A 27,812-nucleotide genomic window follows, 5' to 3' on the forward strand; every position below is an offset into this window, starting at 1 on the left:
ATATGCTTTCATCTATAGTCACGTAGCTGTGTTTGCAAAGCCCTGTCACATTAAAGGACAACTGTTCTACTAACAGTTGTGTAGATTCTTAGATAAGACGGGACTGTGGATTGGATGGTTTTTCTTAGAACCTAACTGGAATAACAGGGAAACTGGAAAATTGTGACCATGAGTTCCAGAAGAGCCAAGAGTAAAAATAAGCATTACAAACGACCATAGAAAGTTACCCAGTGAGGAAGAGCTTGAGATGTGACATTAGATGGCAGAAGCAGACCGTGAAGCAGGCGGGCTTCAGTCATGAGAGGTGGCTTCCAGAACCACTCCTTCTGGAGCCAGGATGACCGCAGCATTTCTCCTTAGGCAGCCTATGAGTTTGGCACTGTGTGTCCTCATTTCACAGATGAGGAAAGTGAGGCCTGGAGAGGTCTGTGAGCTGACCACATGGCTCACGTGTTTTGTCACCGGCTGTGCTGACAGTTGGAGATCCCCTCTGGGAAGCTGACCCGCAGGGGCTCTGTTCTGAGTTTTCGCTCTTTTATGTCCTCCCCCAGTTTTTTTGACAAGTACAAAGGGATTTGATTATCAAGGGGAAAGTGAGACAACAGTGAGTGAATGAGAGCCAGAGGTGGCCGACCACACCCTTGCCGCCCCTGCAGGCTCAGCTGACCCCACGTGGCCCGTGGCTGTCTCCTGAGTGACCATGGGCAGCATCTCGTGTAAGGGGTTGCAGAGAAGAAAAGGTGTCAGGAGCCCCTTTTGGTTGATTATCGTGCAACATGCTTTTTAAAGCAAATTATTTTTTATTGTCCATTGTGACAACTGGGGAGAGCTTTGAGGTTTTATTGAAGTCCATTTTCTCCAGGACACTATAGGATACTTGCAGACTTGTTCATTTATTGGTGACCTTGGCCCACACAAAAGTAGAAATGCTCTCAACACATTTTCTGTATTGTGAAAGGGATGTGCTTTTTTCATAATAAAATTAATTGCATGTCCATCAAATTAGAGTCAGGAGAGAGATAACGCATGGTTTTCTCCTTTCAGAAAGATTAGACACTATGTGTCCATTATCAGAGTGTGCAATGGCAGCAACAAGGTAGGTAAGGACAGCCTGGGACCCCATGACCCCAGGATCCCAGAACCCCGGGACCCCAGGCCAGGACCCCAGAACTCCAGGACCCTAGGACCCTAGTACCCCAGGCCGGGACCCCAGAATCCTAGGACCCCAGGCCAGGACCCCAGAATCCCAGGGCCACAGGCACACCAGCAAGATCACAGGCAGTTAGAACTAATGGCTTGTGAACTTCATTTCTAGGCTGAGAAAATACCTGAACGGGTTCAGCACGACAGTCAAACAGGTATGATGCCCCGTGCACATTGTTAGGGTTCTTTTGAGTTTTTGGAGGAAAACCTACAGCCTGCCTGGCGCCTGGGTGGGACCCTGTTTGCCTAGCACCAGGGCAGCCCCGGGCTGGTTTATAGGCTGCAGGACCTGAGTGCTGGTGGGCGTCTTGTCAGGCTCCTGGGGTGGGCCTCAGCCTGTGAAGAGAGAACAGTTAACTCAGGCCTAGAACCCAGGTGAGGGTGGGTCAGGTGGCATGTGGTTTTATGGCCTGACCTGTGCTTCAAGGGTTAGAGTTGAGTGCCACACCACAATAATTAACAGGGACCTCTTGACACCTGCAGCTTCCAGGGCAGTAGCTGGGCCGCTCAGACTTGCCTGTCTCCTATTTCTAACCGCACCCTGGACACCATCTGTGTTCCTGCATGGGCTTCTCCCTGGCTTGGTGTTGCCTTGTTTCACACACATGGCCTCCACAAGCTGCTTCCTGCTCCAGCCTTTGCAGACTAGGGGATGGACTGACGGTGCAGAGCTCTCTGCTTTATGTCACCCGCCGTGCCCTGGGGTTGTGTATTAGCTGCCAGCGCTTCCCGGGAGAGGACTGGGTCTTCCGCCCTCCGCACGGTTAGTGATGTTTTCCACAGTGCCAGGGCAGTCCTGGCACTTCCAGCAGCATTTGCAACATTGTTCTGAACAATTGCTGGGACAAGGTACTGTGCCAGGTGCTTTGCGTATACTTTATCTGACAGCCCTTGGAGTAGCCCAAGGAGGCAGGCATTTTATAGGTGACGTTCCCTTTCTCCAGACAAGAAAACTGACAGGCTAAATCATTTGCCAAGGACATTGAGGCAGGAAGTGCAGAGCTGAATCTTGAACCTAGAATGGTGACTTGAGGCTCTGGTGCACATGCTAAGGCAGGTCTTACAGGCACCGCAAAGCAATCAGGCTTCGCTCTGCAAAGACACAGCTTTGAAGTGGTGGCAGGTAGAACTGATGAGGTGGAGCCCCAGGTGGGACAGGAGAGAAGAAACCTGGGGAACCATGGAGGAGAATGGCAGGAAGAGGAGTGGGGGACAGAGGCAGCTTCCCGGAGACCACCTGCCGCAGAGGAGGGAACTGAGAAGAGTAGTCAAGGCCAGATGGCACAAGGATGGAGGGGAGCTGCAGGGAGTAAGGAAGGTGACTGGAGGCTCCCTTACTCCACACCCAGGCAGCAGTGGAGCAGCAGGTGACCAGCAGGTGACCTGGCCAGTCAAATGAGAGATTTCTCTGGAGTCTCACTGCAGCAAGTGAAGCCATCCTGCCCATGGTGGCAACAGCACCACCCTCTACCTGAGCTTGCCAGAGCCAGCAGTGCCCATTACTAAGTGGTGACAGCAGTGGCTCCAGCTGTGCTGCTCCTGTGGCATGCCGAGGGTGGTGAGGATGCTGCCCATCCCATTGGGTCCCACCCTTTCCTAGATGGGCTCTCGAGCCTTCTTGTCCAAGCTATCAGCTGCCCTGTTTCCTTCCAGTAAGCTGTTTCTGCTGCAGAACTGGTGTCTGCTATGTGTCACTGAGGACCTTGGCTGGTCATGGCCTGTAATGCTCTACCTGCCCCGCCCCCAGGCTAAACAGCCATTGAGCCCTTCAGGCACACGCTGGTTATACTGCCAAGGGGCATGCCTGGGGTGGTGGGTGCTCAGGGGTGGGCACGGGTCCTGAGTGAGTGCAGTGGTGCGGCACCAGTGCAGCTGTAGAGTGAGGAGGCATCACTGACTGTGCCTCCACGCCCCGCTCTGTCATCCTCTGGCTGCCCACTTTTAGGCTACCATTTAGCTTTTCTGAGCCTCCCTTTCTTCTTCTGTAGTAAAGGAGTGCAAATAACAGCCATGCCCACTTCACAGGGCTTTTATAAAGAATTAAAACAACCAATAACCAACCAAGCAGAAGCCCCATGACTTCTCCATCCTGCCCTACTGGCCTCCTGAACCTGCACTTATACCAGCCCCAGGAGCTCCTGACTGAAACTCACTTCGGTCTGTATCTCACTGCAGACAACAGATGGTGGTTGTGACAATGGTCCACCAGGAAACCGTGACCATTCTGGCTTTAGGGATGGAAATGAACATAGAGCTCATGTCTGAGGGAAGAAGGAAATAACCTGAAGATGCTGTACGTCATAGTACCCTGGGGAAGCTGGGGACCCTTGCAGCAATGATGGGGCTAGGCAGGTGTCTAGAAGAGAAAGGGTCAGCAGAGGACAAGGTGGAGGAGCAGCACACAGCATGGATCAGGGCAGGTGAGGAGGCAGGCCAGTTGGGAGTCATCCTGCCAGCAGAGGAAGGTTGAGAGAGATTTTACAACTGGGCAAGTGAAGGGGCCCAGGTGTTAGGAAGAGCCCTGGAGGGACTGGATCGAGGAACCCCGTGGGGAACTGTGAAGAAGGGAGGGAGGGAGGGAGAAGAGTGGGGGTGACACCAGGACTTCCAGCCTGGCTGCTAGGTGACACTGATGAACACAGTACACGTAAGATAAGATCTGAGAGAGATCAGGTTCAAACCAAGAGACGATGAGCTCAGATTGGATCTCATTTCATCTGACATACCTGGAACCTTCCAGTGGAGATGTCTGTTGGCATTTGGAGTCAGGCAAACTCGGCCAGCTCTCCTGAAGAGGCAGGAAGACCAAGCACGAAGAAAGGCTCTGGTGATGATAGCCCTTTCAGGGATGGGTGCTGGGGAACAAGGACGTAAAACTCATTAGCTCGACCGAAAGTCAGGGCACAGCCACCATGTGTGCAGCCTGCCTGGAAGAAACCTGCGTTCAAGCTGGGGTGAGGACAGTAAGCGGCCAGTGCTGGACAGGAACAATGTGGCAAGGATGAGGAGTGGAGAAGCTGTACAGGTATTCTCATGGCTGGGACCACTGCTGATGTCCCCAAGGTCTCCAGAGAGACCTGCAAAAAGTGAGCCTTGCTGGGAAGAGCGGGCCAGACACTGCTGGTGCTGTAGGAGGCCGAGGCCCTGGTGCACACAGCCCTCCGCACGGCCTGCACCATGGAGGATGCCTCACAGTTTACCAACACCCCGGAACAAGCCCTCTGGATTTGATCCCCAGGACTAAAAAATTAGCTCGATTGCCTTTGCGACTTGTTAACATCTCCGGGAGGAGGTGACTCCGGATTTCATTGTCTCTGCAGATAATCAGACAAGCAAGTACAAAGACAGGAGGAAAGGCTCGCTGGACGTCAGAGCTATTGCCTCTCAAACAAGTGAAGGTGAGTGACAAAGACTGGAGGAGAAAATAGGGCCACAGGTCCTGTCCTGCCTGGCAGTGTCACCTCCTGGCAGTATGCATCGGGCATTCCTGGAGAGGCAAGGACTGTCTAGGGACCATGTCCCCTTCCCCAGCTCGTGCCAGTGGGCTCTGTGCTGAACCTCTGTGGAGTGAGGAAGTTTGCCTCGGCTGTCTAAACAGTGACCCTGACTGCACCTGTGTTCAGCTGGCCTGCTGTCCCTGCTTGCCACAGCGCTTACTTTTTGACAAAGGGATTTGCTCAGTGTGGGGACCGTGAGGCTCTTTAGGAAATATTGCTTAAATTCTAATGGAAACAGAATTTTTAAAAAGCCCATGTGGGTGTGTGACCTCCTTAGTGTCATCAAAGTTGCCGGCAGAGCTGGAGGCAAGTGTTACACCATGCTGTGTACATCTCAGGCCCAAAGGTGAGCAGGCAGCTGGTTGTCACTTACTCGGCACCTTTCAGGACACCGCAGCTGAGATCTTGTCTGCCCTTGCACCCCACAGACTTTTGTAAGGCTCAAACGCCAGGCCACGTGTTCCTTGCACCAGACGACTATGGATTCCACCCCTGCTTCAAGGGCAGGGTCATGGCCCAGAGAAACACCATAGTCTCGTAGGGACGAGGGTGGGCTCTGGAGTCAGGATGACCTTGGTTCAAGTCCAGCTTCCCCCACTCCCTGCCCAACCTTGAGAGTGGACTTCTATGCCTGTGTTGCCCATCCTGTGAAACAGAGATAACTGTGCTGTCCATGAAGAGTGTGAGGGTCGAATGAGAGCTGTGCCTGGATAGGCCCAGCGGCCATGAGCTGCCATTGTCACCTTCATTGTGGCCATTGCTCCATTCCCATGATCCTCTGCAGTCGGGGCAGTGCAAAGCAGTGGGGAGGCCATTTCTACCCACCCATAACAGTTGCCACTGCTGTAACTGCTGTTGGTCTTTCTGTGTTTTTAATAAACACTTTCTTTTATTTTTTGTGGTACTGGGTTTGAACTCAGGGCCTTGGTGCTTGCTAGGCAGGTGCTCTTGAGCCTCTCCTCCACCCCTGTGTTTAAAATCATTTTTTAAAGCAACAATTTACTTACAATAAAATGCAGATGGTTCAGTGAGTTTTGACAATTCTGTGCACTCACGTGAACATCCCAGTATATACAGAGGATCCACTCACGTACAAGACGGGGTACGCAGATTAACTTTTCCTCCTCACCTGTGCTCTTGGGCCAGCCTTCTTTCCCTCATTTATCATGTTTGTGACATTCGCCCAGTTGCTGAGCCTGTCAGTGGTTTCCCCTTCTCTGAGTGTGCCACAGTTGGCCTAACCATTCACGCAGTGCTGGACATCTGTGTTGTTTCCACTTGGAGACTATTAAAAATCAAGCTTCTGTGTTTTCGCACAAGCCACTTCTGGAGGACAGAACCAGTCATGCGGGAAGTTGGAAATCTCAATAATACCGAGTCTTTCAAACCATGAACATACACTGTAGTGCCATTTATTCAAGTTTCTGTGTTCTTTTGTTTTTGTGGACAGTACTGGGATTTGAACCCAGGGCCCTGCACTTGCCAGGCAGGCACTCTGCTATACACCCAGCCCTTTTTGCTTTAGCTTATTTTTAGATAGGGTCTTTCGCTTTTGCCCCTGGCCTTGCACTGTGATCCCCACCTCCCACATAGCTGGGGTTGCAGACGTGAACCACTTTGTTTGCATTTTCAAATGAGAACAAGTGCTTTTAGCCAGTGATGAAATAGTGACTCGCTTTGTCTCAGTGATTTTGCTGTATAGGATGAATAGCGGGCAGCCATGTGCTAGTCAGAATTAGAAGTTTGGTTGTCCCCAAGTTTACAGCATTTTAATCTTGGATGGTACATCTCTTCAGGCCTCAGTTTCTTCACTGGTAACCGAGGCTGACACCTAGGCCACGGAACCGTGTCTGATCCTGTAAGGTCTGTGGCAAGTAGCGTTTGGCCTGATGGGGGCATTCATAGAGCCACAGGTCTCTGTGAATATTCTGTCCATACATTCCTCAGACCTACCTCACAAGAACCAGGTCTTGGCAGAAGCAACAAAAACTTTACCACCTTAGAGTGGCTGCCTCACTTAAGGTACTTGATGAGCCAGGTATGGTGGAAAGGCCCCAGAGGGGACCCTGAAAAATCTGACTAGAAATCTGGGTATTTCAGTTGATGGTGGGTTGGATTTTTTGGTCCTGTTGTGTATGAAACAAAGAGCCTGTGGCATTGTCTTCCAGGACATTTTTTGCTCAGAATAACCAGAAGGCCTTTATTGTTATGCACACAAAAAAGAGGCTGTTCCTCCTTGATTTGCTGTGGGCTGTGACATCAGAAGTTCAGTCCATGGGGACACAGTGCATCCCAGCTCCTGGAACGGAAAGAAGCAGAGTTGGCTAGGGCTTGTGAGGATGCAAAGGAAGCGCCCAGCACACTGAGGCCGGGGGAGGGGGATCTGGTGCCCCTGTGTCACCGCAGGTGTCCAGGGCTTCACACTCTCACTCCTCCTCCTTCCTCCACAGCTTCCAGCCAGAGGCGACACTCCTCCTTGGCCAGGATACATTCTATGACCATCGAGGCACCCATCACCAAGGTGACGTGGTTGGTGGTCGGTGCCCCTGACATGCCAGCCCTTGTGCTCGCAGCGGGTGGTTTCCTGGCAAGCAGCAGGATTCCTGCAGCAGGAAACCGCGTGGCGCTCCCTCTCTGAGGGGATGGTGTGGCCAGCACGCTGTATCTGAGTCAGCAAGGAGGCAGAATCAACACTGGCCCTCCTGCTGTCTGTCATTAGGTGATCAACATCATCAATGCTGCCCAGGAGAGCAGTCCCATGCCTGTGACCAAAGCCCTGGACCGCGTGCTGGAGATCCTGAGGACCACCGAGCTGTACTCACCGCAGTTCAGTGCCAAGGAGGAAGATCCTCACGCCACGGACCTGGTTGGGGGTTTGGTGTCCGTAAGTTCGTGTGACCAGGCGGCTGGCGGGAGCCTGCCACAGAGGCCAGCAGGGCATCCCACGGAGGGCGCGGTCTAGGCCGAACCCCTCTGTCGCCTGGACTCTGCTGTTCCCCCTCCCACGGAAACAGCTTGGAGCAGAGAGGGTGCTGTGTTCTGGATGGTCTGCTGACACACTGCCCCAGTGCCACCTGGAGTTTTATGATTCATTTATTTAAATATTCTTTTTAGTTGTCCCCAAGATTTGAAAAGCCAGAGGCAGTGGCTCACACCCATAAACCCAGCACTAGGGAGGCTGGGGCAGGTGGATCATGAGTTTGAGGCCAGCCTGGACTACACAGGGAGACCCTGTCTCAAAACAAAAGCCAGGCATTGTGGCTCAAGCCTATGCTCCTAGGTACTCAGAGGTAGAGATCGGGAGGATCATGGTTGGAGGCCAATCCAGGCAAAAAGATCCCCTATCTCAACAAATAAAAGCTAGTCATGGCGGCATACCTTGGTGTCTGTGATACCAGCTAGGCTGGAAGCACAAACGACTGTGGTCTAGGTCAGCCCGTGGGTATAAAATAAACTGAGGCCCTATTCAAAACAACTGAAGCAAAAAAGGCTGTGGGTGGGGCTCAAGTGGTAGAGCACTGCCTAGTAAGTGCCCAGTGCTGAAAAGGAAAAAGATTTTTAAAATTTGGGCAGAAAAAAAAAAATGAATGTTACACACTGGAGCTGGGAATGTAGTGAGTGGTAGAACACTTGCCCACCGTGCACAGGTCCTAGGTTCCATCCCTGCCACCGGGAAAAAAACTTACACTGAACGTTACGTACCACAGTAAAAACAGGAAGATCTTGTCCTTTGACATGTGTTTAAAAAGTCATCAGGGGCGTTGCGGTGTCACCTCCAGAACATCCCCTCACGTGGGGTGACTTCTTAGGAAGTTAGCACTTAGGAATATGTCATTACATGTCTCCTGCAGAGTCCCAGGTGCCACCTACAGCCATGTGGACCATCTAGACCCAAGCTGGGAGCACAGGTCACCTCAGTGCACGCTCAGCTATGCTCTTGGTCAGAAATAAAATTCACCTCCCTCTCGGTCGTCCTCTCTCAAGTAACCTTGGTGTCATAAAAATCAGGTTCTAGGCAGTGATCCAGAAGGTGGAAAGGTTCTCAGTGATGACCGCTCACTGGGACAGAGCTACCTCCATCTGTAGGCTGGGGTGAGCACAGTGAGGGTGGGGTGCCCTGGAGCAGAGGGGAGGCACCCAGGAGAGCTATCCTGGGAAACCAAGGTCACTTAAAAGGTGAAAAAGGAAACTTGGTGAGGAGGTGGCAAGAAAATGATGGGGAAGGACTGAGGGCAAAAGGAGTTGTCCCTAAGTCACCAAGCAGGCCTGGAGTGAGGCAGGAATGCTGGGCGTCTCTTGAGGTCACCTCTCTGGTGTCCACCCCACCTGAGCCTAGGTTCCAGCCTGGCCAGCCCAGCATCAGAATGACAAGCTCCCTAGCAAGTGACTGAGTTCTGGGGTTCCGCCACAGTGGTTGTCCCAGGGCAGACCTGCTGGGTCCGAGCAGCCTTGCCATGGCTGACAGGGACAGCTGCCCTGGAGGAGGAAGGAACAGCTGTGACTTTACTTTTCCTTGTCTCCTTGGTTTTTATCAGGATGGTTTGCGAAGATTATCAGGGAATGAACACGTTCTTGGAACAAAAAGTAAGTTTTTTGTTTCTAATTTTTTTAATACTAATACTGGAGTCAAGGTTAAATGATGAAAATAGTTTTCCCCATCAATAAGAAGTCGCTTGGCATATCACAGTCTCAAAAACAAAGCAGCCATCCCCTGGCGTACTGCTTGTCCTCCCTGTGAGCACTTGCGCTAAAAAGCCTATTGATTGTTGTCTTCACGTGACGTCACCTTGCAGACCTTCACGGGGTTTCAAGCAGTGTCATCTCCCTTCGTGACGTCCCCTCCCGGATAGCACAGGCCATGGAAAACGAAGAACACTGGGACTTTGATATTTTTGAACTGGAGGCTGCCACCCACAAGAGGTGAGTCCAGATGGAGCGCTGGACCCCCGGGTCAGCGTGGCAGAGGCCGCCCTAGGAGTGTGGACTGTGCAGCAGGGAGGTGCGGAGGGGGTGGCTCTGAGCCACTGGTCCCGAGGCAGAATTTGCCTGGCCATGACGGAGAGGGCAGGTTTGTGGAAGTGAAACTGAGCCAGGGATTTCCCAAACGGCAAAGGATTTTCTGTGGAGTAGGACACTAACATCTCCTGTCGGTCACACACTGAGGTAAGAGCAGAGAGCCTCTCAGGGCCTAGAACCCAAGTGTGTTGGAGACACACATTGGATAAGAACTGCCCACAGATCTTGGTTGTTGTGTTGGCGACAGGTGCAAGGACACTGAAAAAACCCCACCGTCCTCATCTGGGTTCACTCACAGAGTGGGAGCAGGATTTTGCTTCAGCTCAGAGCCTTGCTGGGGAAGAGCTGTTAATTGAGGTGGCTTGGCACACAGGATGGGCACCCACAGGGTCTCGGGAAAGGTGTGCTTTGCTGGGCTGTCACCACTGAGCCCCCGCTGTACTCACCATGAGCTCACACATTCTACCTCTTTTGACACTGCAGAGTGGACAAGGACTCTGTGGGTCCTGCAGAGTGGACAAGGGCTCCCCTGGCACCCAGCACCCAAGTTTATGCCCTAGGGACGTAATCCACATGGACCGGGCTAAGGCCAGAGGCCTGTGGTCACCTCTGGGCACTACCTCAGCAAGGCAAAGGCAGATGGTGGGTCCAAGTGACTTCTCAGGGGACCTTCAGACTGTAACACCTGCCTCCCCATTGTGGAGGTCACTTGCCTGACGTGGGACCAACCACATGGGTCCAGGAAGCCCAAACAGAAGATGGGTTCCACAGGGAACAAGTCAAGCCTGGCAAAGGGATACTGTTGAGGAATCAGAATCAGTGAGGGCAGGGCGCCCCAAAGGGGACAGCACCAGGAGCAGCCCTGGGCTCCCCCAGGGCTTGTGCCATGGCTATGCAGGAGGGTGGCACGGCCAGGTCCTGTGGCCCTGTGGCTACACGGCGTGGTCTTGCTTGTTACAGGCTCTGACCTTCAGGGCGCCCTGCCATTGCTTTGCTTTGTTTCAGTCCTGTGATTCTCTCCGTAGGCCTCTGGTTTATCTCGCTCTCAAAACGTTTGCTCGCTTTGGGATCTGTGAATTCTTAAACTGCTCAGAGTCGACAATGAGGTCCTGGCTGCAGGTTATCGAAGCCAGTTACCATCCCTCCAACCCCTACCACAACTCCACGCATTCTGCTGACGTGCTCCACGCCACTGCGTACTTCCTCTCCAGGGAGAGGATAAAGGTGAGCCCTGTTCGCGCCCAGCGGTGAAGAGCGGAGGGAGAGTCCAGTGATGGTACCTCCCAGTGACAGACACCCAGGTGACCATCAGCGGTAGCCACCACACTGCAGGGAGGAGTAGCTGTGTTGATTTTCAGCCTTGTCATAGCCATTCCGTGGAGTGCAAGAAGCGGATTTGGTCCCTGGGGAGAAGCCAGCAAACGCAAGGCAGGGCTGTTCTTCTGGGGGCCTCACTTGGAACCTACAGGCACTTCAGCCAAGTCGCTTGTCACTGCCTCTTTCTAAAGTGGGGGTCTCAGCCCAAGTTCATCATCTTGGCCCCAGCACTGCTCCCATTTGGAGTTGTCTATGGAGTCCAGAGTCCTGTCATCCAACCGGACTCCCTGTTGAAAGCTGGAGTTGGCCTTGTTACTTTCTGGTCCCCATCCCCTGCTGTCACAGTAAGGGCCCGCACCACTTTTCATGCCCCTCTCCTTGTGCCCTAGACACAGAGCCACGTCGGCGTCTGAAGCTTCTGCCCAGGACAGCCACACAGGAGCAGGGCACAGACCTGGTTGCATTTCGTCCTGTGTAGTGGACTGGGATGCCTTGGGCACAGGGAGGGCTTGCGCCTGCGTCTGCCCTCTCCCTGCAGGGCAGGCCTCCCAGTGGTGGGTCTTTTGGTTGTCCCTTCTAGTTCTTCTACTCTTGGGGGTTGATGTGTTGAACCCTCGGCCTCAGCCATACTAGGCAAGCATTTTACCCCAGAGCCTACCTGAACCTGGCTCTGTTGTGTTTGGTTTTTCAAAGAAGACCAGTACAGTAGGTGGGATGAGTCTAGGGGGAGGACAAAGATAAGTGCAAGGGGGGATGTCTGTGTGGCACAGTATAGGCCACCCAGGTTTCACTGTGGTCTGTTGCTTGTGAGCTGCTGTGTCGGAGTGTGCAAATTCAGAGAGCTAGCTTAAAACGATATTTAAAGCTTTTATCAAAATAACATTTCCATACTGTACAATACCACCCACTTAAAGTTAAAAGTATTGAATTGATTATTGAATTTCACTTGTCTATAGAGCACTTCCAAATGTGATGTTATACTAGGACTTGGTGTCTTGATAAACTGCAGGAGCTTGTAGGCTGTGTGTATATATATATATATATATATACACAAACATATTTGGCACTGGGATTTGAACTTGAGGCCTCATCCTTGCGGGCTGGTGCTCGAGCCACGTGGGACGGGGCACAGGCCTGGGCAGCAGGCTTCCTGGGAGTCAAGTTGCCTTCTCACCGCGTATCCCCACGGTGAACATGTCCACGCAGGTGGACCCCGGAGATCCGGTGGGCGTTTCTCCTGCCTCCCTAGCTGACCCAGTGCACGTGAGCAGTGGACTGTCGAAGGAAGAATGCTGCAGAATTCCCATGTGCCTAGGCGAAAACTGGGAGCAGAGACAGAGTACTAACCGTTTCTGATCCCTTTTTTGTGAAGGGTGTTTCAAGACAGGTCTCAAGAACTATTTGCCCGGGATTTCTTTGAACCTCAGTCCTCCTGCTCTCTGCCTCCTGAGTCGCTGGGAGTACGGTGGTGAGCCACTGGTGCTCAATTATAGGTTATATTTGCTAACCACAACAGAAGTAGAATTTTACATCTAAGGGTTAAAATAAAAGCTGTCAACCACTCCAAGAGAGAAAACCTTTTGAATAATTTTTAGATGAACAAATAAGACCAAAAATGAGAGAATCTAGCCAACGATACAGTTAAAGGTATGAGTTTTAAGTTCTCTCGTTTCTTAAAGAAGAAAAGAAAACACGGGAAGCAAATGATAATCGAAAATCGTTCTTTAAGTCACCAAGATTTCAAAATTAATTGAGAAATAAACACAGAAACAAGAATTTGAAATGGAAAGGACTGTACACATCTGTATTGAATTGGAAGCTTTCAAACAACTTGATAGGAGTAGGAACCCAGCCGTGTGTGGTGAGACATTCCTGTAATGCCAGCACTTGGGAAGCCATGTCACATAGCAAGACCCTACTTCAAAAAAGAAGTAGAAAACCTAAATAGGTCAGTACCGTAGAAATAATTTTAAATTAGCAGTTTCTTTAAAACCTGGTTCTTGACAGATAGATGTGTGAGTTCTTTGGCCCTTTAATCCTACCTAGCCACTTGGAAGGCTGAGATCATGAGGATCAGGGTTTGAGGCCAGCCCAGGCACATGGTTCTCAAGACCTCATCTCCAAAACAATCACTGCAAAGTGGATTTGAGGTGAAGTTCAAGCAGTAGAGCACCCGCTTTGCAAGTGCAAAGCCCTGAGTTCAAATTCCAGTTCTCCTACCTTTTGAGAGCCTTGAATCAGATGGGAAACTTCAGACATCAGCCTGATAACCAATCCCCAGTGAATTTAAGTGATGCATTTCTTTAAAAGTTATTTCTCACACAGGGCACTGGTGGCTCATGCCTGTAAGCCTAGCTACTCAAGAGGCAGAGATCAGGAGGATTGAGGTTTGAAGCCAGCCTGGGCACATCGTTCACAAGCCCCTATCTCAAAAAACCCTTCACAAAAAAAAGGGCTGGTGGAGTGGCTCAAGGTGAAGGCCCCAAGTTCAAGCCCCAGTACCTCCCACTCCCCACCAAAAAAAAAGTTATTTCTCAGTACTGGTTATGTTGGTGTGAGTCAGACTCAGGTGAAGCACCCTTTGTCATGGTCTGGTGGAAGCCAGGGTCACCTGGGGTCAGAGCATGTGCCCTGCGCACAGATCAGAGACAGGAAAGCTGGGCTTGCTCCCACAGCGTGCGTCTGGGAAGTCTGGGGCGCTCTTCCTTGGAGCAGCAGGGCCGAGAGCGCTGTGTGCCGGCTCCGGGTTTAGCAGCTCCCTCCTCCTCAGGAGACCTTAGATCCCATGGATGAGGTGGCCGCCCTTATCGCAGCCACCATTCACGATGTGGATCACCCCGGGAGAACCAACTCCTTCCTGTGCAACGCGGGCAGCGAGCTGGCCATTCTGTACAACGACATCGCCGTGCTGGAGAGCCACCACGCGGCCTTGGCCTTCCAGCTGACCGCCAGAGACGAGTGTAACATCTTCAAGAACATGGAGAGGTGAGGGACCCCGGGGGGTCGCTGCCCCACAGAACCCTCCCCAGCCCTTCCAGTGCCACGCCGCCGCTCTGCGTCCACGCCGCTCTGGACGCCTCGTGTAAGTGGAAGTGGCTTTGGTGGCCATCACCATAATGTAATGTTTTCAAGGCTCAGTTCTTTTTTGTGGCACTTCAAGAAGACAAAGTGTAAGGCTGACGCCATGAGCTCCTGGAGACTCAGGTCTCACAGACCTGCCTGGTCCCCTCGCCCTGCAGTGCTTGCCTTGTACACGTCACCCCTCAGGAAGCCCTCCCTCAGTCCTGAATCCCTCCGTAAACGTGTCACGCTGTTTAAAAAGTACTTGTTTGGGACCGAGGGCAAAGCCTGGTGACAGCACTTGCCTGGTACGCACGTGGCCTTGGGTTGGATCCTATCTGTTTCATGTCTGATTGGATTTTTTTTTTTTTTTTTTTTTTTGTATTTTGAGACAGAATCTTGCTATTGTAGTCAAGAGGGGCCTCAAATTCACTGCCTCAGCCTCCAGGGCTGAGATTACAGACATGTGCCACCATGCCTGACTCAGATTCTTAAACTCTAAGGTCTGGAGTGTCAGGTGACTTTGTTCATCACTGCACCCTTGGTCTCTAGCCCAGGGCCTGGTAATTCCTATCAGTCGAGGAAAACTTTTCATTTGGATTTTTTTCCTTTTGTGGTGCTGGGGTTTGAATTCGGCCTTGTGTGTGCTAACTTGAGCCATGTCCCCAACCCTTTGCTTTTGTTTTTGAGACAGGGTCTCACATTTTTAACTGGGCCAGCCTCAACCACGCCCCTCCTACTTTTGCCGTGTGGCTGGAATGACAGGTGTGTGGCACCACATCCAGCTGAACTTTAAGAAACACATGGAATTTTTTTAAAGGTGTCCTGATTTCACAGAACACCCTTCTGCTGTGTCAGAGGTGGATGTAAGAGGGGTTTTTCAGGTTAGTTTGTACGTGCATCATTTCCTCTGGAACCACAGATACGGCCCTGTTAGCCATGGTTGTCTCACAGAGATCTGGCTTCACACTTGGCTGTCACATCTGTGGCGCTAAAACCACAGGTCTTGAGTCCTCTGAGAGAAGATGGAGGTCAAAGGACAATATGCGGTGACAGGGTAGAAAGAAGTCTTGCCCAGAAGCTTCTGGCTTAAATTCTGTGCAGGTTCCCCTTGCTCTGATGTCCTCATAATGTCTGCCTTCTTTTAAAGTGTCACACCTGTACCTGCAGCAGACACGCACCCTGGAAACGGCGTCTCCAGGAGGTTGTGAGCTCTCCCTCAGTAACTGTCACAGCTTCTCATTTGTTCTCTGAAACAGGAGCGACTACCGCATGCTCCGTCAGGGTATCATCGACATGGTCTTAGCCACAGAAATGACAAAGCACTTTGAGCATGTCAACAGATTTGTCAACAGTGTCACCAAGCCCTTGGCAGCACTCGAGGAAAATGAGGTAGGGGGACTTACTCAGAGAGGACCCCCGACCCGTGCAGCCTGAGCCCTGTGAGGGCGTCCCCGTGGCTATCTCTAGTCCCTTTTCTTCCTGAGCATCCTATGGCCACTCAGAGCCCTTGAGGTCTCTCTTCTCCCCAGGGACACAGGCTGTGGTGGCAGCAGCCGTCCTCACAGGAAGGGAGGGGTTGAGTTTTGGGTGACACAGATTTGATTTACAGGTGACAGTATTGTTGCCCCCTCATTCTGGATTTGAGGCATGGAGTCCACTACTGCCTGGCAAGGGTGACATTAAACTTCTGGCCAGGCAAATCTGAGTCCCCAGCCTGGTTCTGTGTCCTGCCCTGTCTGCCACGTGGGGTGATGAACCTCTCAGCAGAGAGAGGGCAGGTGGGCGTGGCACACAGTATTACTGGTTACGCTGGAGTCACTGTGACCAGTACCCTGGAGCCTGTGTTTGGTGAACCTTCTTCTGTGAGGCCCACAGATCCACCCTGTCACCGTCCCGAGGTATTTCTCAGACGCAGGGATGGCTCTCCTCCCAGGTTAGGGTCAGAGTTCCTAAATTCCAACTCCATTTTACTTCTGCAATGTGTTTGGCTGTGGCCTTTGTCGTCCCCACACACACACCTGGTAACTCAGTGGTGGAAGGTGTTGAGAACCCACTCACCTTTCACCTGCCCCTGACCTCACGGCCTTTCCAAGAACTTTCACCTGCCCACCACGCCTGGCTGGCACATGACACAGAAGGATACCGCATACCTGGTTTCCTCCATCTTGTTTGGGGCCGTGCCCAGGCTCAGGTGAGTCCTTGGCTCCACCTGGACGTCCTGTTTCTCACCCCTGTTGTCAGTATTGTGTTACTTCTGAGAGGCTGGAGTCAGAGCAGGGACAGCATAACAGGAAGTGAGTGTCCGAGTTGGCACTGCTGAGCTGTGGTCACTGAGATTGGTAATGTAGCAGACCTGCCTACCTGTGATGGACGGCAGGGCCCCTTTACACTGCTTCTGCACGTGACCGTCCCAAGCCTGGCTCCCTTGGAAGCCCACTCGGACTGAGCAGCCTTGTTCTCTCTGGGACTCTTGTTCCCTGGATTCTCCAGAGCAGCCATTGGCCCCAGACTGGGGCTCCACTGCTGGGGCTCCGTGGGTAGGAGCCTGGGACTGAAGGCAGCGCTTCAGTTCTCATCCTGGCTCAGCTGGGTAGTCTGGTTGGGTCACTCCACCTCTGAGTGGAAGATGTCACAGTGGTGCCTTCCACGTTCACCACCAGGTCCTCCTGTGAATGCAGATCAGAGAATGACCGAGTCCTTGGCGCATCCCAAACGCTAGGGCATGTCACTGCATCTGACAGTCCCCAAAAGCAGGTGTCACAGGACTGGGCTGCAGGAGCAGGAGACATGGACACAATGGCTCTGTTGTGAGGACAGAGAAGTTTTTTTCAGGTCATACTCTATTTTTTAGTAAATAAGATAAAGGCAGGCCGATTTCTTACCGGAATAGTGCAAGTGAGGAAAGGCAGCTGTGAGAAAGGCGCAGAGCGAAAAGAAGAGGCCAGTGCTCCTCTCTCCGGCTCTGCAGGAGTCTCACCAGGCCAACTCCTCGCTTTGGGCAGTGGGAGGCCAGGCTCGGGAGGAGGTCAGGTGGGAGGCCGGGCTCGGTGTCCCCAAAGGCTGTCCCTGGCTGTAGAGCCGGGCCAGAACCTTTCGTGCTCACAACGGGGCCAGGCCAGTAAGAAAGGGCGTGGCCCAGAGGACCCGTTTTGCTTGCTTTGAACTCTGCTCATGGACCAGGAAATGAATAAAGACCAGGAGGCCATCGCCACCATGCTCAGGACCCCGGAGAGCCGGACTCTGATCAAGCGGATGCTGATCAAGTGCGCCGATGTGTCCAACCCCTGCCGCGCCCTGGACCACTGCCTCGAGTGGGCCGCCCGCATCTCCGAGGAGTACTTCTCCCAGGTAAGCCCAGGGACGGCGCCTCGGAGGGGACAGCCCCGGGACTTCCGCTCTCCAGGAGCCGTTTGCGTTCGGCCCGTTTACCATCACGAGCCCCGCTGCTCCCCTTTTCTGAGAATGCGCGGTCTTCACTCTTGCAGGACATTTTTGCGGGGTGGGATCCAGAGTTGACACATTTCTCCTCAGAGCAGTTTACTCAGGGTGTCACCTGTCCTTCATACTCTCTGGGGACAGAAAGAAAATACGTCGGCTAAGATGTGTGCAGATTTGGTGGAGGACCTGTGCGTACAGACTCACCCAGGCAGGCACGTCCTAGTTCAGCAGCCACAAACCAAAGACGAGCAAGAACCTGGAGGGGCTGGAGGTGCGGCTCAGTGGTAGAGCACCTGCCCCACAGCACAAGGTCCTGAATTCAAACTCCAGTACCACAAAAAACCTTAAATTATGAGAAAAATCATTCTCGTGTTTTCTGACTTCCAGTCAGAAACTGTGAAGGCCAGAAGCCACTGAAATACCATGTCTAAACGGCCTTTAGGGAAAACCATCAACCCAGAATTCTGTTTAGTGAGAGTGTCCTTCTAGAATCAGGGTAAACAAACGTTCTCAGACAAGGAAAAGCGAATGCAGTTCACAACCAGTAAGTGCACAGTTCAAGAAATGCTGAAGGAAGTGATCACAGCTGCACCCTGGGCCTTCAAGAAGGAGTCAAAGGCACATGTACGACCCGTGTCTGGCTGGGTAACTACAGAAGGCTTCTTTGTCCTCTATTTCTGGCTTTGCGTTGTACGGTGTATAACGTGTGTAGCTGTAAGAGCTGGACAGCTAAATGCTAAGGGACGGTGAGGGCTCACGCGGCCTGAAGCGTCAGCAGCAGTAAAAAGTGTTAAGTGACCTCAGTAGAGGCAAAGGTGAATGACACATGGCCTGGTCCCTGGAACACCCTTGTCGTTTGAGAACTAATGAACCTAGTATAAAGGAATCCAAAACTACATGAAAACAATACAAACAAGACAGGAAAGGAAAAAAGGAAGAACCAAAAAACAAGGGAACTAGCAAACAGAAAACACGTAGGAAAATGATAACTCTAATTAACCATAACAGTGTCATCAGATTGCATCCCATGAAGTGCTGATGGACTAAACTCTCCCACCAAAAGAGCATTCACTATGCTCAGGCCAAGGGTGGTTGTGCACGCCTATAATCCCAGCACTTGGGAGGTGGAAGATCTCGAGCTCCAGGCCAACTTGGGCTACATAGTAAAACACTTCAAAAACAATAAGCCACTCCATACTCTTCAGCGTAGGGTAGGTGGCTCAGAATGATGGGGTGGAGGGAGACATAGGTCATCAGCGTGAGAATGGAGCAGCCCAAGTGACATTAGGGAGGTGTCATGAGACACAGCACAGGGCCAGGTGAGTCTCTGCAGTGAGCAGAGGGTCACCTCTGCAGAGGACATAGCCACATGTGGACGTGCACCCGATAGACGACTAGATTGAAACGTCAGTGAAGACAGACGGTTGGACACCATCAGCCACTTTCCTTCTGTATCTGCAAAACACACAGCTTCAACACAAAGCTTCAGTGAAGGGAAAGGACTGAATGAACTAGGTTCTGTGATCACAGTGCAGTTAAATCAGAAATAATTAGTGGCAAGATACCCAGCAAAATAACAAATACTTGGAATCAAAGCACATACTGCTAAGTCATCCATGGGCCAAACAAGATAAATTAGGAAATACTGAGAATTAAGTCCTAGTAAAAATGTGTCAGTTTTTGGTAAGTGCTGGGCTGGGTAGTACATGCCTATAATCCCAGCTACTCAGGATGGTCTGAGTTCAAAGAAAAACCAGCGGGGCTGGGGGCACACCTCCAGTGGTAGAGCACTTGTCTAGCAAGCTTGAGGCCATGGGTTTAATCCCCAGTACCAGAAAACGAAATTGTGGGGCAGAACCATGCTTAAAGGAAGATTTATAATTTTACTTTCTTGCTAGAAAAAAAGAAAGTGACTTTGATTTTACCTCAAGACACTAGGAAAAGAGAGTAAACCCAAAGTCAGCAGAAAGAATAAAGAGCAAAAAATGAGGAAATAGAAAAATATTAAATAAAAATATTAAGGCCAAAAGTTTGATCCTTTGACAAGATTAACAAAACTGGTAAATGTAGCTAATCAGGAGAAAAAGCACAAATGACCTTGCTCAGAAGCAAAAGGGGCCTGACTGTCGGGGTGACGCTTACGTCGGGAGGGTAAAAAGTCACCAGCAGCTTTACACGCAGAGTGGACAAGTTCCTGGGGCCTGTGATGACCTTCCCGCTCCCACTCAGCCTGTGAGGCCACTCTTGACCCCATTGCTCACGACTGACAAAGCGCACCAGGGCTGTAGGGATGGACACTGTGCAGACAACAGGACATCGTCACCAAGTCAGAATGTCGTGATTTCCCACCCTGACTTCTGTCAGTGGAGAGCGCGCGTAACAAAATTCACCACCCCTTCAAACCAGGAGGAAAAGAGCCTCCAGAGCAGAGCTACACTGCGGGTGGCGGTCCCTCGGGTTGGCGAGAGGCGAGGGAGCCACGCTTCCACTTGTGCTCAGCGCTGTGTTGACGGGGCTTGTGTAAAAATTCCTGAGGAAGGTGCAAAGCAGCTACTAAAGTTAAGTGTTTTGACTTAAAGATTGTGTTATAAAAGCGTTACATACGCCAGCAAAGAACCAGAAAACGAAACTCGACCGTGGTTCATGCTTGTAATCCTAGTTACTTAGCCCGGGCAAAAAAGTGTGTGAGATCCCATCTCAGTGGGAAGAAGCTGGGCGTGGTGACGCACGCCTGTCATCCCAGCCACTGCAGGAAGTGTAAAACAGGAGCATCACAGGCCAGCAGCCCTGGGCAAAAAGTGAGACCCCATCTCAAAGTAACCAGAGCCGAAGGGCTGAAGGCATGTGTGGCTCAAGCAAGTGTGAGGCCCTGAGTGAGACCCCAGGACCAGAAAAAAGTGAAACTAAAAGCCACAGTGCTGTTTATCTTAGCAAGAAGCAGCAAAAATGACTTAAATAAGTTTAATTAGATGGCCAGACATTACAGGGAAAACCACAAAGCGTGGCTGAAGGTTAAAGAAGCCCGGATGAAGGGAGGAGGCCCTGCTGCTGTTAAACCCGGCCCCCGGCAGTGGCAGGCCCGCAGGGGTTTGGTTTCGGTTTGGTTTGGACATTGACTTCTGGCTTCGTGCTGAAATGGAAGGGCTTGAAACAAAATGCTGCGGTCCTGACGCTGTGGCTGCAGAACTTCGAGCAGTCGAGGCAGCTACTGCTTTCACAAAAATAAGCCATCCCCGGAACAGGAGAGCGACATTTGAAGCCAGCAGGGAAGCTTTCTGCACAAGGTGTGGGAACAGGATGACGTCACACAAAAGAGTGACAGCTTCTGCGGAGAAGAACCAGTTTACAGGCAGTCACGGGCCTGAGCGCCAAGGGCACACGGCACAATGGCCTCGTGTCGTGGAAGAGATCTCAAGTGCAGAAAGCAGAGCCCTAAGAAAGATCGTGATTAATTAGACCACGCCACAGTTGAGCAATTATGCTCAAACACAGCTCAGAAAACGCTGACAAGTCACTTCTGATAAAGGACAGTGCCCAGGGAAGACAGCGTGACACCACGATAATAGGCAAATTAATACATTTTTCATGGCACTGGGGCTTGAACTCAGGACCTCACACTCACTAGGCCAATGCTCCACCATGCTCCTGACCCTCTTTGCTTTAGTTATTTTTCAGATAGGGTCTCCTGCATTTTCTTGCAGCCAGCCTCAGACCTCAATCCTCCTAACTGTGCCTCCTGTGAAGCTGGGATTACAGGTGTGAGCCATTGTGCTCAGCAGAGTAAATATTTTAATAGACTTTTCACAAAAGAAGATACTGTGAGTGGCCAGTAAATACATCAGGGAAATTCAAATTAAAACCACGTTAAAATAGAAAACGTTAACCCCACCAAAGCAGCTGTGCTTCATGTCAGTGACAGGTGTGAAATGCTGCAGCCACTTTGGGGTGCACGTTAGCTTATGTCTGGTAATTGTTACGTTACAGAATTTATCATTTTAGATCCTGTGGTCTTGTTTGAGACAGTTTTTCTGTGTAGTCCCAGCTGCCCTCAAACTCTCAATCCTCCTGCCTCAGTCTCTCGGTTGCTGAGATAAAAGAAGCTGGGCAGGTGGCACAGCCACCTGTATGCTTTACTGGTGATTTTGAGATGAACCATCCTTGAATTCCAGGAGTGAATTCTTTCAGAACTTTTGCACATCTATTCACAAGGAATATTGGACTGTACTTTTTTTGTCTTTGTGTGGCTTTTTTTTTCTTTTTTTTTGTGGTACTGGGGCTTGAACTCAAGGCTTTCACCTTGAGTCACTCTGTCAGCCCTTTTTTGTGAAGGGTTTTTCAAGATAGAGTCTCACAAACTATTTGCCCGGGCTGACTTTGAACAGGCGTGAGGCACTGGCGCCCAGCTTTGTGTGGCTTTGTTCTTATGGCGACATTGGTGTCCTAGAATAAGCTAAGAAGTATCCCCTGCTCAGTGTTTTTGGAAATTTGGGAGAGATTGTTGTTAGTTCTCTCCACGATCCTGGTTTCTCTTTGTTGGGAGATCTTATTTCAACTCAGTCACCTCGCTAGGTACAAATAAGGTGGTCCAGCCATGGGTGAGGAGTAACCCTAGGCCCCTCTCAGTGATGGGGGTGGAGGGGCCCCCCGGTGTGGGGTGCAGCAGAGAGGGGTGACCACAGACACTCAGGGCAGCTTCACAAGGAGGCCTCCAGATGTCGAGAGTGTGTGGATCGGTCGGGGTGGCCTCCACCCTCCAGCCCTCCGCAGAAGAGCTCTGGGCAGTGAAAGCCAGGGCTGGAGTCTGGAGCCCATGTGCCCTGCCTTGCAGACGGACGAGGAGAAGCAGCGGGACTTGCCCGTGGTCATGCCAGTCTTTGACAGAAACACCTGCAGCATCCCTAAATCCCAGATCTCCTTCATTGACTACTTCATCACGGAAATGTTTGACGCCTGGGATGGTAAGAGGCCAGCACATGGGGCCATGGGGGGGTGGGGGCTCTCTGCATGTCCCCATAATGCCCTACACCAGACACAGGCATCCTTGTGCCTGTTAGGAGGAAGTCAAACCTGCAGTCACAGCCAGTGCTGAAAACCTGCATTTCTGGGCCGTCCCCTGTCCCAGCACTTCCAGGCTTGGACAAGGCTCTGGGGGCTGCAGTTTACTCACCTTTGACCTTCAGGTGATGACAGGGAAATAAAAGGATCCCATTGCTGTACCCTCCTCGGAGCTGCAGGGCAGACAAATGCCACACCAGGGACCCTGATCCAGGGCAGGGTTTACCTCCCAGATACCTCTGGCATTATGTGACATTATGGCTCCCTTCGGTCTCTGTCCCTAAAATGCTGTCCTTAGAAGTCTTACCTCTGGAGCAAGTGGCTCCATGGTAGAGCTGCCCTAGTACACATGTGGCCCTGGGTTCCATCCCCACCACAAAGAAAAAAGGAGGACAAAACGAGTATACTAAGCCACGAACAGTGTCACCTTCCTGTCTCTCCCCAGCTTTCGTGGACCTGCCTGACTTGATGCAGCACCTTGACGACAACTTCAATTACTGGAAGAGGCTGGATGAGCTGGATCTGCGGAGCCTCCGGCCGCCTCCCGAGTAGCACGGGACCCGAGAGGGCTCCTGCTCATCTGCAGGCTGTGACAGCTCACAGGGCATCGGGAACCTTCTGTGACCACCAGCAAGGGTTGGCGCAGAGGCTGTCCAGGGAGGCACCTGAGAACGGTTTGCCTGTCAACGTGGGCCTGCAGAGGGGACCAGTGCGTTCCCGCCAGCAAATTTCTCCATTATGGTGAGCACTGAAACGGCTCCTGGCAATCTGTCGGTCCTTAGCAACTTTTCACTCTGGAACACTGCTGAAAGGGACCTCTCGTTTCAAATTGACAGCAAATAAAATACCAAGAAATTTTGAAGTTGATTAATATCAATTATTAAAATGTTTTATTTATTTTATTAGAAGCTCAATATTTTTATGAATTTAAAAATACGTCAAAGCCAATGGCCAAATTTACATGGTTCATATTCATTAAATATGCACTTTTTTGCATAATGCAAATTAAAACATAAAATGACATTTCTACTGCACTATAGAAACGATTGACGCCAGCAGGAAAGGCACTGTCTGGTGTGCTCTGCAGGTGGACTCCCCAGGGAAGAATTAGAACTTGACCATGTTTGCTACGATTTTATACTGTTTCTATAAAATATTTCCCACACAGAGCAAACATGGACTACTTAATGGATCGACACTGTTACAACCAACCTGTTTTCATCTGCAGTAGGGATCATTAATTTCAGAAATTTATAAAGGTCTGTATCGTCACATTTCAAGTAAGCATAATAAATACCATTAAAAAAAGACACTTGACATGTTAGTGTTGGTTTCATTTTAAACTTGTATTTTTCCAGATAAAAAAGAAATTAAACTCTTTTTAAGAAATCATTTGTTGCCATTTCTTTGGAGTTTTGTCTTAGAATGTTTAGTCTGTTTTTCTAAATAAAGAAAATGCCTTTATTTTATAGAACACAGTAGCAGTTAAATGAGTTTTAAAGACGCCCTGGAGCCAGGTGTTGTAAACTGTGCAGCGCACCCCTGTGCCCGTTCAGGGGTGTCGGGTCACTCCGGAGGACCAACAGGACAAGCCCTTCAGGTCTCTAGGGAGACAGCTCCTTGTCCTGTGCCAGAACACTTGACCTAAGATAACTGGGGACTGAGGTGATGGGTAGAAAACCCTCCCCTCCTCCAGGTGCCGAGAAAGAAAGGAATGGAACCACCATGAGGCTAGAATGTTCACCACAAAGAGCTGGCAGTAAAAGATCTGGGACTTCAGGATGCTAGGCTTAGCATGCTCGAAGAGATAAAAGCAATGAAAGCACAGGGTAAGTCAAGAGTTTTAAAAAGAATAGGTTAGAAAAGACATCAAATGAGACATTTTAGAGGCAAAGAACATCACTGAAACAAAACAGACACCACTAAAGAGAGAATTTGTAAATTGGAAGACAAGGGAGTCACTGAGAGGGGAAATGAGGGTAGAATAAGAGGCTTAAAAATGTGCCCAGTTAGGAATCCAGAAAGGAGACCACCTGTGGATCGCAGGACACAGCCTTCGGATTTAAAGGGCACATTGAGTTCAAGCAGGACACACGTGTTCGTCATCTCTCTGTTACGGTAACACATAACCTGCCACAAACCAAATTGTGAAGAGGAAAGGTTTTGGCTCAGTTTTGGCTCAGTTTTGGTCCATGACCAGTTGTGCCTGGGTGGCACATGGTGGGGAAGGAGGCAGAAGAGGGTCCCACACCCCCAACTTTCTGCCACCTTTGCTAATCACTTTTTTTTGGGGGTGGTGGTACTGGTACTGGGGTTTGAACTCGGGGCTTTAAGCTTGCCAAGCAGGTGCTCTACCAGATGGTCATGCCCACGGCACCGCTGCCACCTCGCAGTAGCACCAAGCAGGAGTTAAACCTTTAAGACATGGGCTTTTAGGGGACCGCAGCTATAACCACGCACAAAGACTGAGGAGCAGGAAGAATGGACGCCTTCAGGGGAAGGAGCGCCTGTCACTTGTCCCAGCACAAGGACAGGAGACAGAAGAACATTTTCAAAATGCTGAGGGAAGCTGCTGGCCTAACCAAACCATCATTCAAGAGTGAAGGACTGGCTCAAGTGGTGGAGCGCCCGCCTAGCAAGCGTGAGGTCCTGAGTTCAAACCCCAGTGCCGCCAAAAACAGAAAAGTCTGTACGCAAGAAAATGCCCTTTTGCCATTAAAACGTGGAAAACATTCTTAGGCACAAAAGTTTTAGAAAGCACAAAAGAATTATCTGACGATTACAAATTGTGTGTGACTAAAGATAAACCGGCTCAAAAACATGCGACAGGATTGGAGGTGACTTAGAGGGTTGGTAAGGTGTTTTTAACCCATAATGTATTTGAAAAACGTCTACAAATAAGGGTAATAAACAAGAAACTGCTCCCTTTGGCTTAGCAGACGTTTTTAAATCTACCCATACCAAGTTTTAGAACGTGAGACGTGAGCCTTGCCGGCATCAGTTGCAGGAATGCAGGGCCATAACCACTTTGGAGAAAAAAATGTCTCCAGCTCCCTCTTTGTCCTGGTGAAAAAGTAGCGACAGGATAAATGTCCTGACGAGGAGGATGAAGAAACTGGCGTGTTGTGGCAGTCCCTGGGCCTAGAACCAGTGGAGGATGGCAAAGTGGCAGAAGGCCACTTCCGGGACTCGGCTGCTTGGGAGGGGGTGCTGGGCGGGGGGTGCTGTGGCTGCCACCTCCATGCCCGGTGAGCGCCACCACCGGCTGAGGCTCTTGTGACTGGCAGGTCATGGTTTAGGGTCAGCCTCCGTGTCCACTCGTCTTGTAAGGAAGCAGTCTTGGGGTTAGGGGCCCCCAATCCTTAATTAACTGTGTCTGCAGGGACTGTTTCCAAAGTGATCTCAGATCTCAGGGGAGTCCTAACAGCCCCCCGACATGGTGACACCGTCTTGTTCTTGCTTTGACAGAGCAAGGTGCACATGTGAACTGAGCTCTGGAGAAGCCCACGTGGCGAGGGACAGAGGAACCAGCAGTGTGTAGCCAGCAGGAACCGAGTCCCCCAGTGGACCACACTGACGAGCCGGAAGAGATCTTGCCCAGTCAGGCCTTTCTAAAAGTCAGCAACCAGCAGACACCTTGGTCACTTGGTCACAGTTCGGGGAGACGCTGAGCTATAAGACCCAGCAAAGCCACACCCGGGCTCCTGACCCACGGCAGCTGTGAGCAGCCATCCTTGTTTGGAGCCAGTAAGCTGTGAGGCGTCTTGTTACACAGCAGCACGTAACTGACGCATCAGTCAGCCATATGGCCATTGAAAAGGCTGGAGAAGGCTAAGACTGGGAGGATCAAGGTTCAAGGCCAGCCTGAGCAAAGAGTTCGTGAGACCCCCATCTTCAAAATCACCAGAACAAAATGGATGGCAGGTGTGGCTCAAGTGGTAGAGCGCCCACTTTGCAAGCATGAGGCCCAGGCAAAGCACAGAGGACATTTAGGGCAGTGAAAATACTCTGTGACATAATGGTGGATCCATGCCATCCCTTTCTTAAAACCCACAAAATGGGGCTGGTGGAGTGGCTTAAGTGGTAAAGCGCCTGCCTAGCAAGTGTGAAGCCCTGAGTTCAAAGCCCAGTGCTGCCAAAGTCCCCAAAAACAAACTAAAAAAACCCACAAAATGTATAATGCCAAGAGTGACCTTGGTGTGACCTTGGCTCTGGGCCTTCTGAAACTGTGGTGAGAACAGAAGCATAGGGCAGGGCTATGGCAGTTCCTAGTACCTTCCTCTCACTTCTGTGGTGAACTTAAAACTGCTTTCTTTGGCAGTTCTGGGGTTTGAACTCAGGACTTCACGCTTACTGAACAGACGCTCTACCACTTGAGCCACTCCACCAGCCCTTTTGTGTGAAGGGTTTTTCAAGATAAGATCTTGGGTACTATTTGTCCTGGCTGGCTTTGAACCATGAACCTCCTGATCTCTGCCTTCTGAGTAGCTGGGATTACAGGCGTGAGCCACAGGCGCTGGGCTTGAACAGTGCTTCCCGAGGAAGAGAAAAGATGTGGAGAAATGTCAAGGCCTACCTTATTTTCAGAACGAGTTAATTTGATAAAAGTGCCATTTCCACCACGTTGCTCAGGAACTCGGCATGACTCCCAGTTGAAGACAGTAAGCCATGAGGTCTTCGTGCAGCTCACAGAGGGCATGAAGGTGGCATTCGGTCAGAGAAGTGCATTTCGTCTCTGTCCCTCGTTCTCAACGAGCTCCTAAATTTCCTAAATGACAGGAGCACCTTTTGTTCCAAGGAGGAGGCTCTTTGAGGGGCTGGTCACTGGGAGAGAGTGTGGACTGCTTGTCTACCCTGACCCGGGGGAGGACGGAGGCGTCAGCGCGAGCTCATCGCCAATGGCCAGTGGCTCGCTGGGTGAGAAACTCTTCCTAGAAACCCGACTCGCAGACTGGGAGCTTCTGGGTTGACGGGCGCATCAGAGCAGGGAAGGGGCCCCCCACGGCCGGCTCCGTGCATCTCTTCCATGTGACAGTCCCTGTCACCGGAGTCCTAGGCCAGAGGCCTAGCTCTGCAGGTTCCAGCATGTCAAGTGTGGCGACTGGCCCCAAAGAAAGTAATGGTGCGAAGTCAGGACACGAGCTCAATCAAAGAGGCCATTTGGGGAAGGTGGAGGTGGCGTTTCTGCCCATATTTGGGAAACTGACATGGGCGTTACGTTTA

At 51.1% G+C, this 27,812-nt stretch overlaps 1 protein-coding gene across 7 annotated transcripts in view; it reads left to right on the forward strand.

Moving 5' to 3' along the window:
* The window catches only part of Pde8a (phosphodiesterase 8A), a 102,740-nt gene extending 78,759 nt beyond the window's left edge, over positions 1-23,981 (forward strand). For 5 of the 7 annotated variants that reach the window (XM_074062152.1, XM_020183523.2, XM_074062154.1 and 2 more), the window contains 13 exons: positions 1,045-1,096; positions 1,316-1,358; positions 4,524-4,601; positions 7,151-7,221; positions 7,420-7,584; positions 9,236-9,284; positions 9,494-9,620; positions 10,742-10,940; positions 13,804-14,018; positions 15,353-15,485; positions 17,277-17,444; positions 22,363-22,492; positions 23,035-23,981. In XM_074062152.1, the coding sequence (XP_073918253.1) occupies positions 1,045-1,096; positions 1,316-1,358; positions 4,524-4,601; positions 7,151-7,221; positions 7,420-7,584; positions 9,236-9,284; positions 9,494-9,620; positions 10,742-10,940; positions 13,804-14,018; positions 15,353-15,485; positions 17,277-17,444; positions 22,363-22,492; positions 23,035-23,141 (1,537 nt within the window). In that variant the 3' untranslated portion in view covers positions 23,142-23,981. The other 2 variants (XM_074062153.1, XM_074062156.1) reach the window with 2 other exon arrangements.
* The last annotated feature ends 3,831 nt before the right edge of the window (positions 23,982-27,812 follow it).

This window comes from Castor canadensis, chromosome 19, assembly GCF_047511655.1.
Source record: "Castor canadensis chromosome 19, mCasCan1.hap1v2, whole genome shotgun sequence".
Classification (NCBI taxonomy): Eukaryota; Metazoa; Chordata; class Mammalia; order Rodentia; family Castoridae; genus Castor; species Castor canadensis.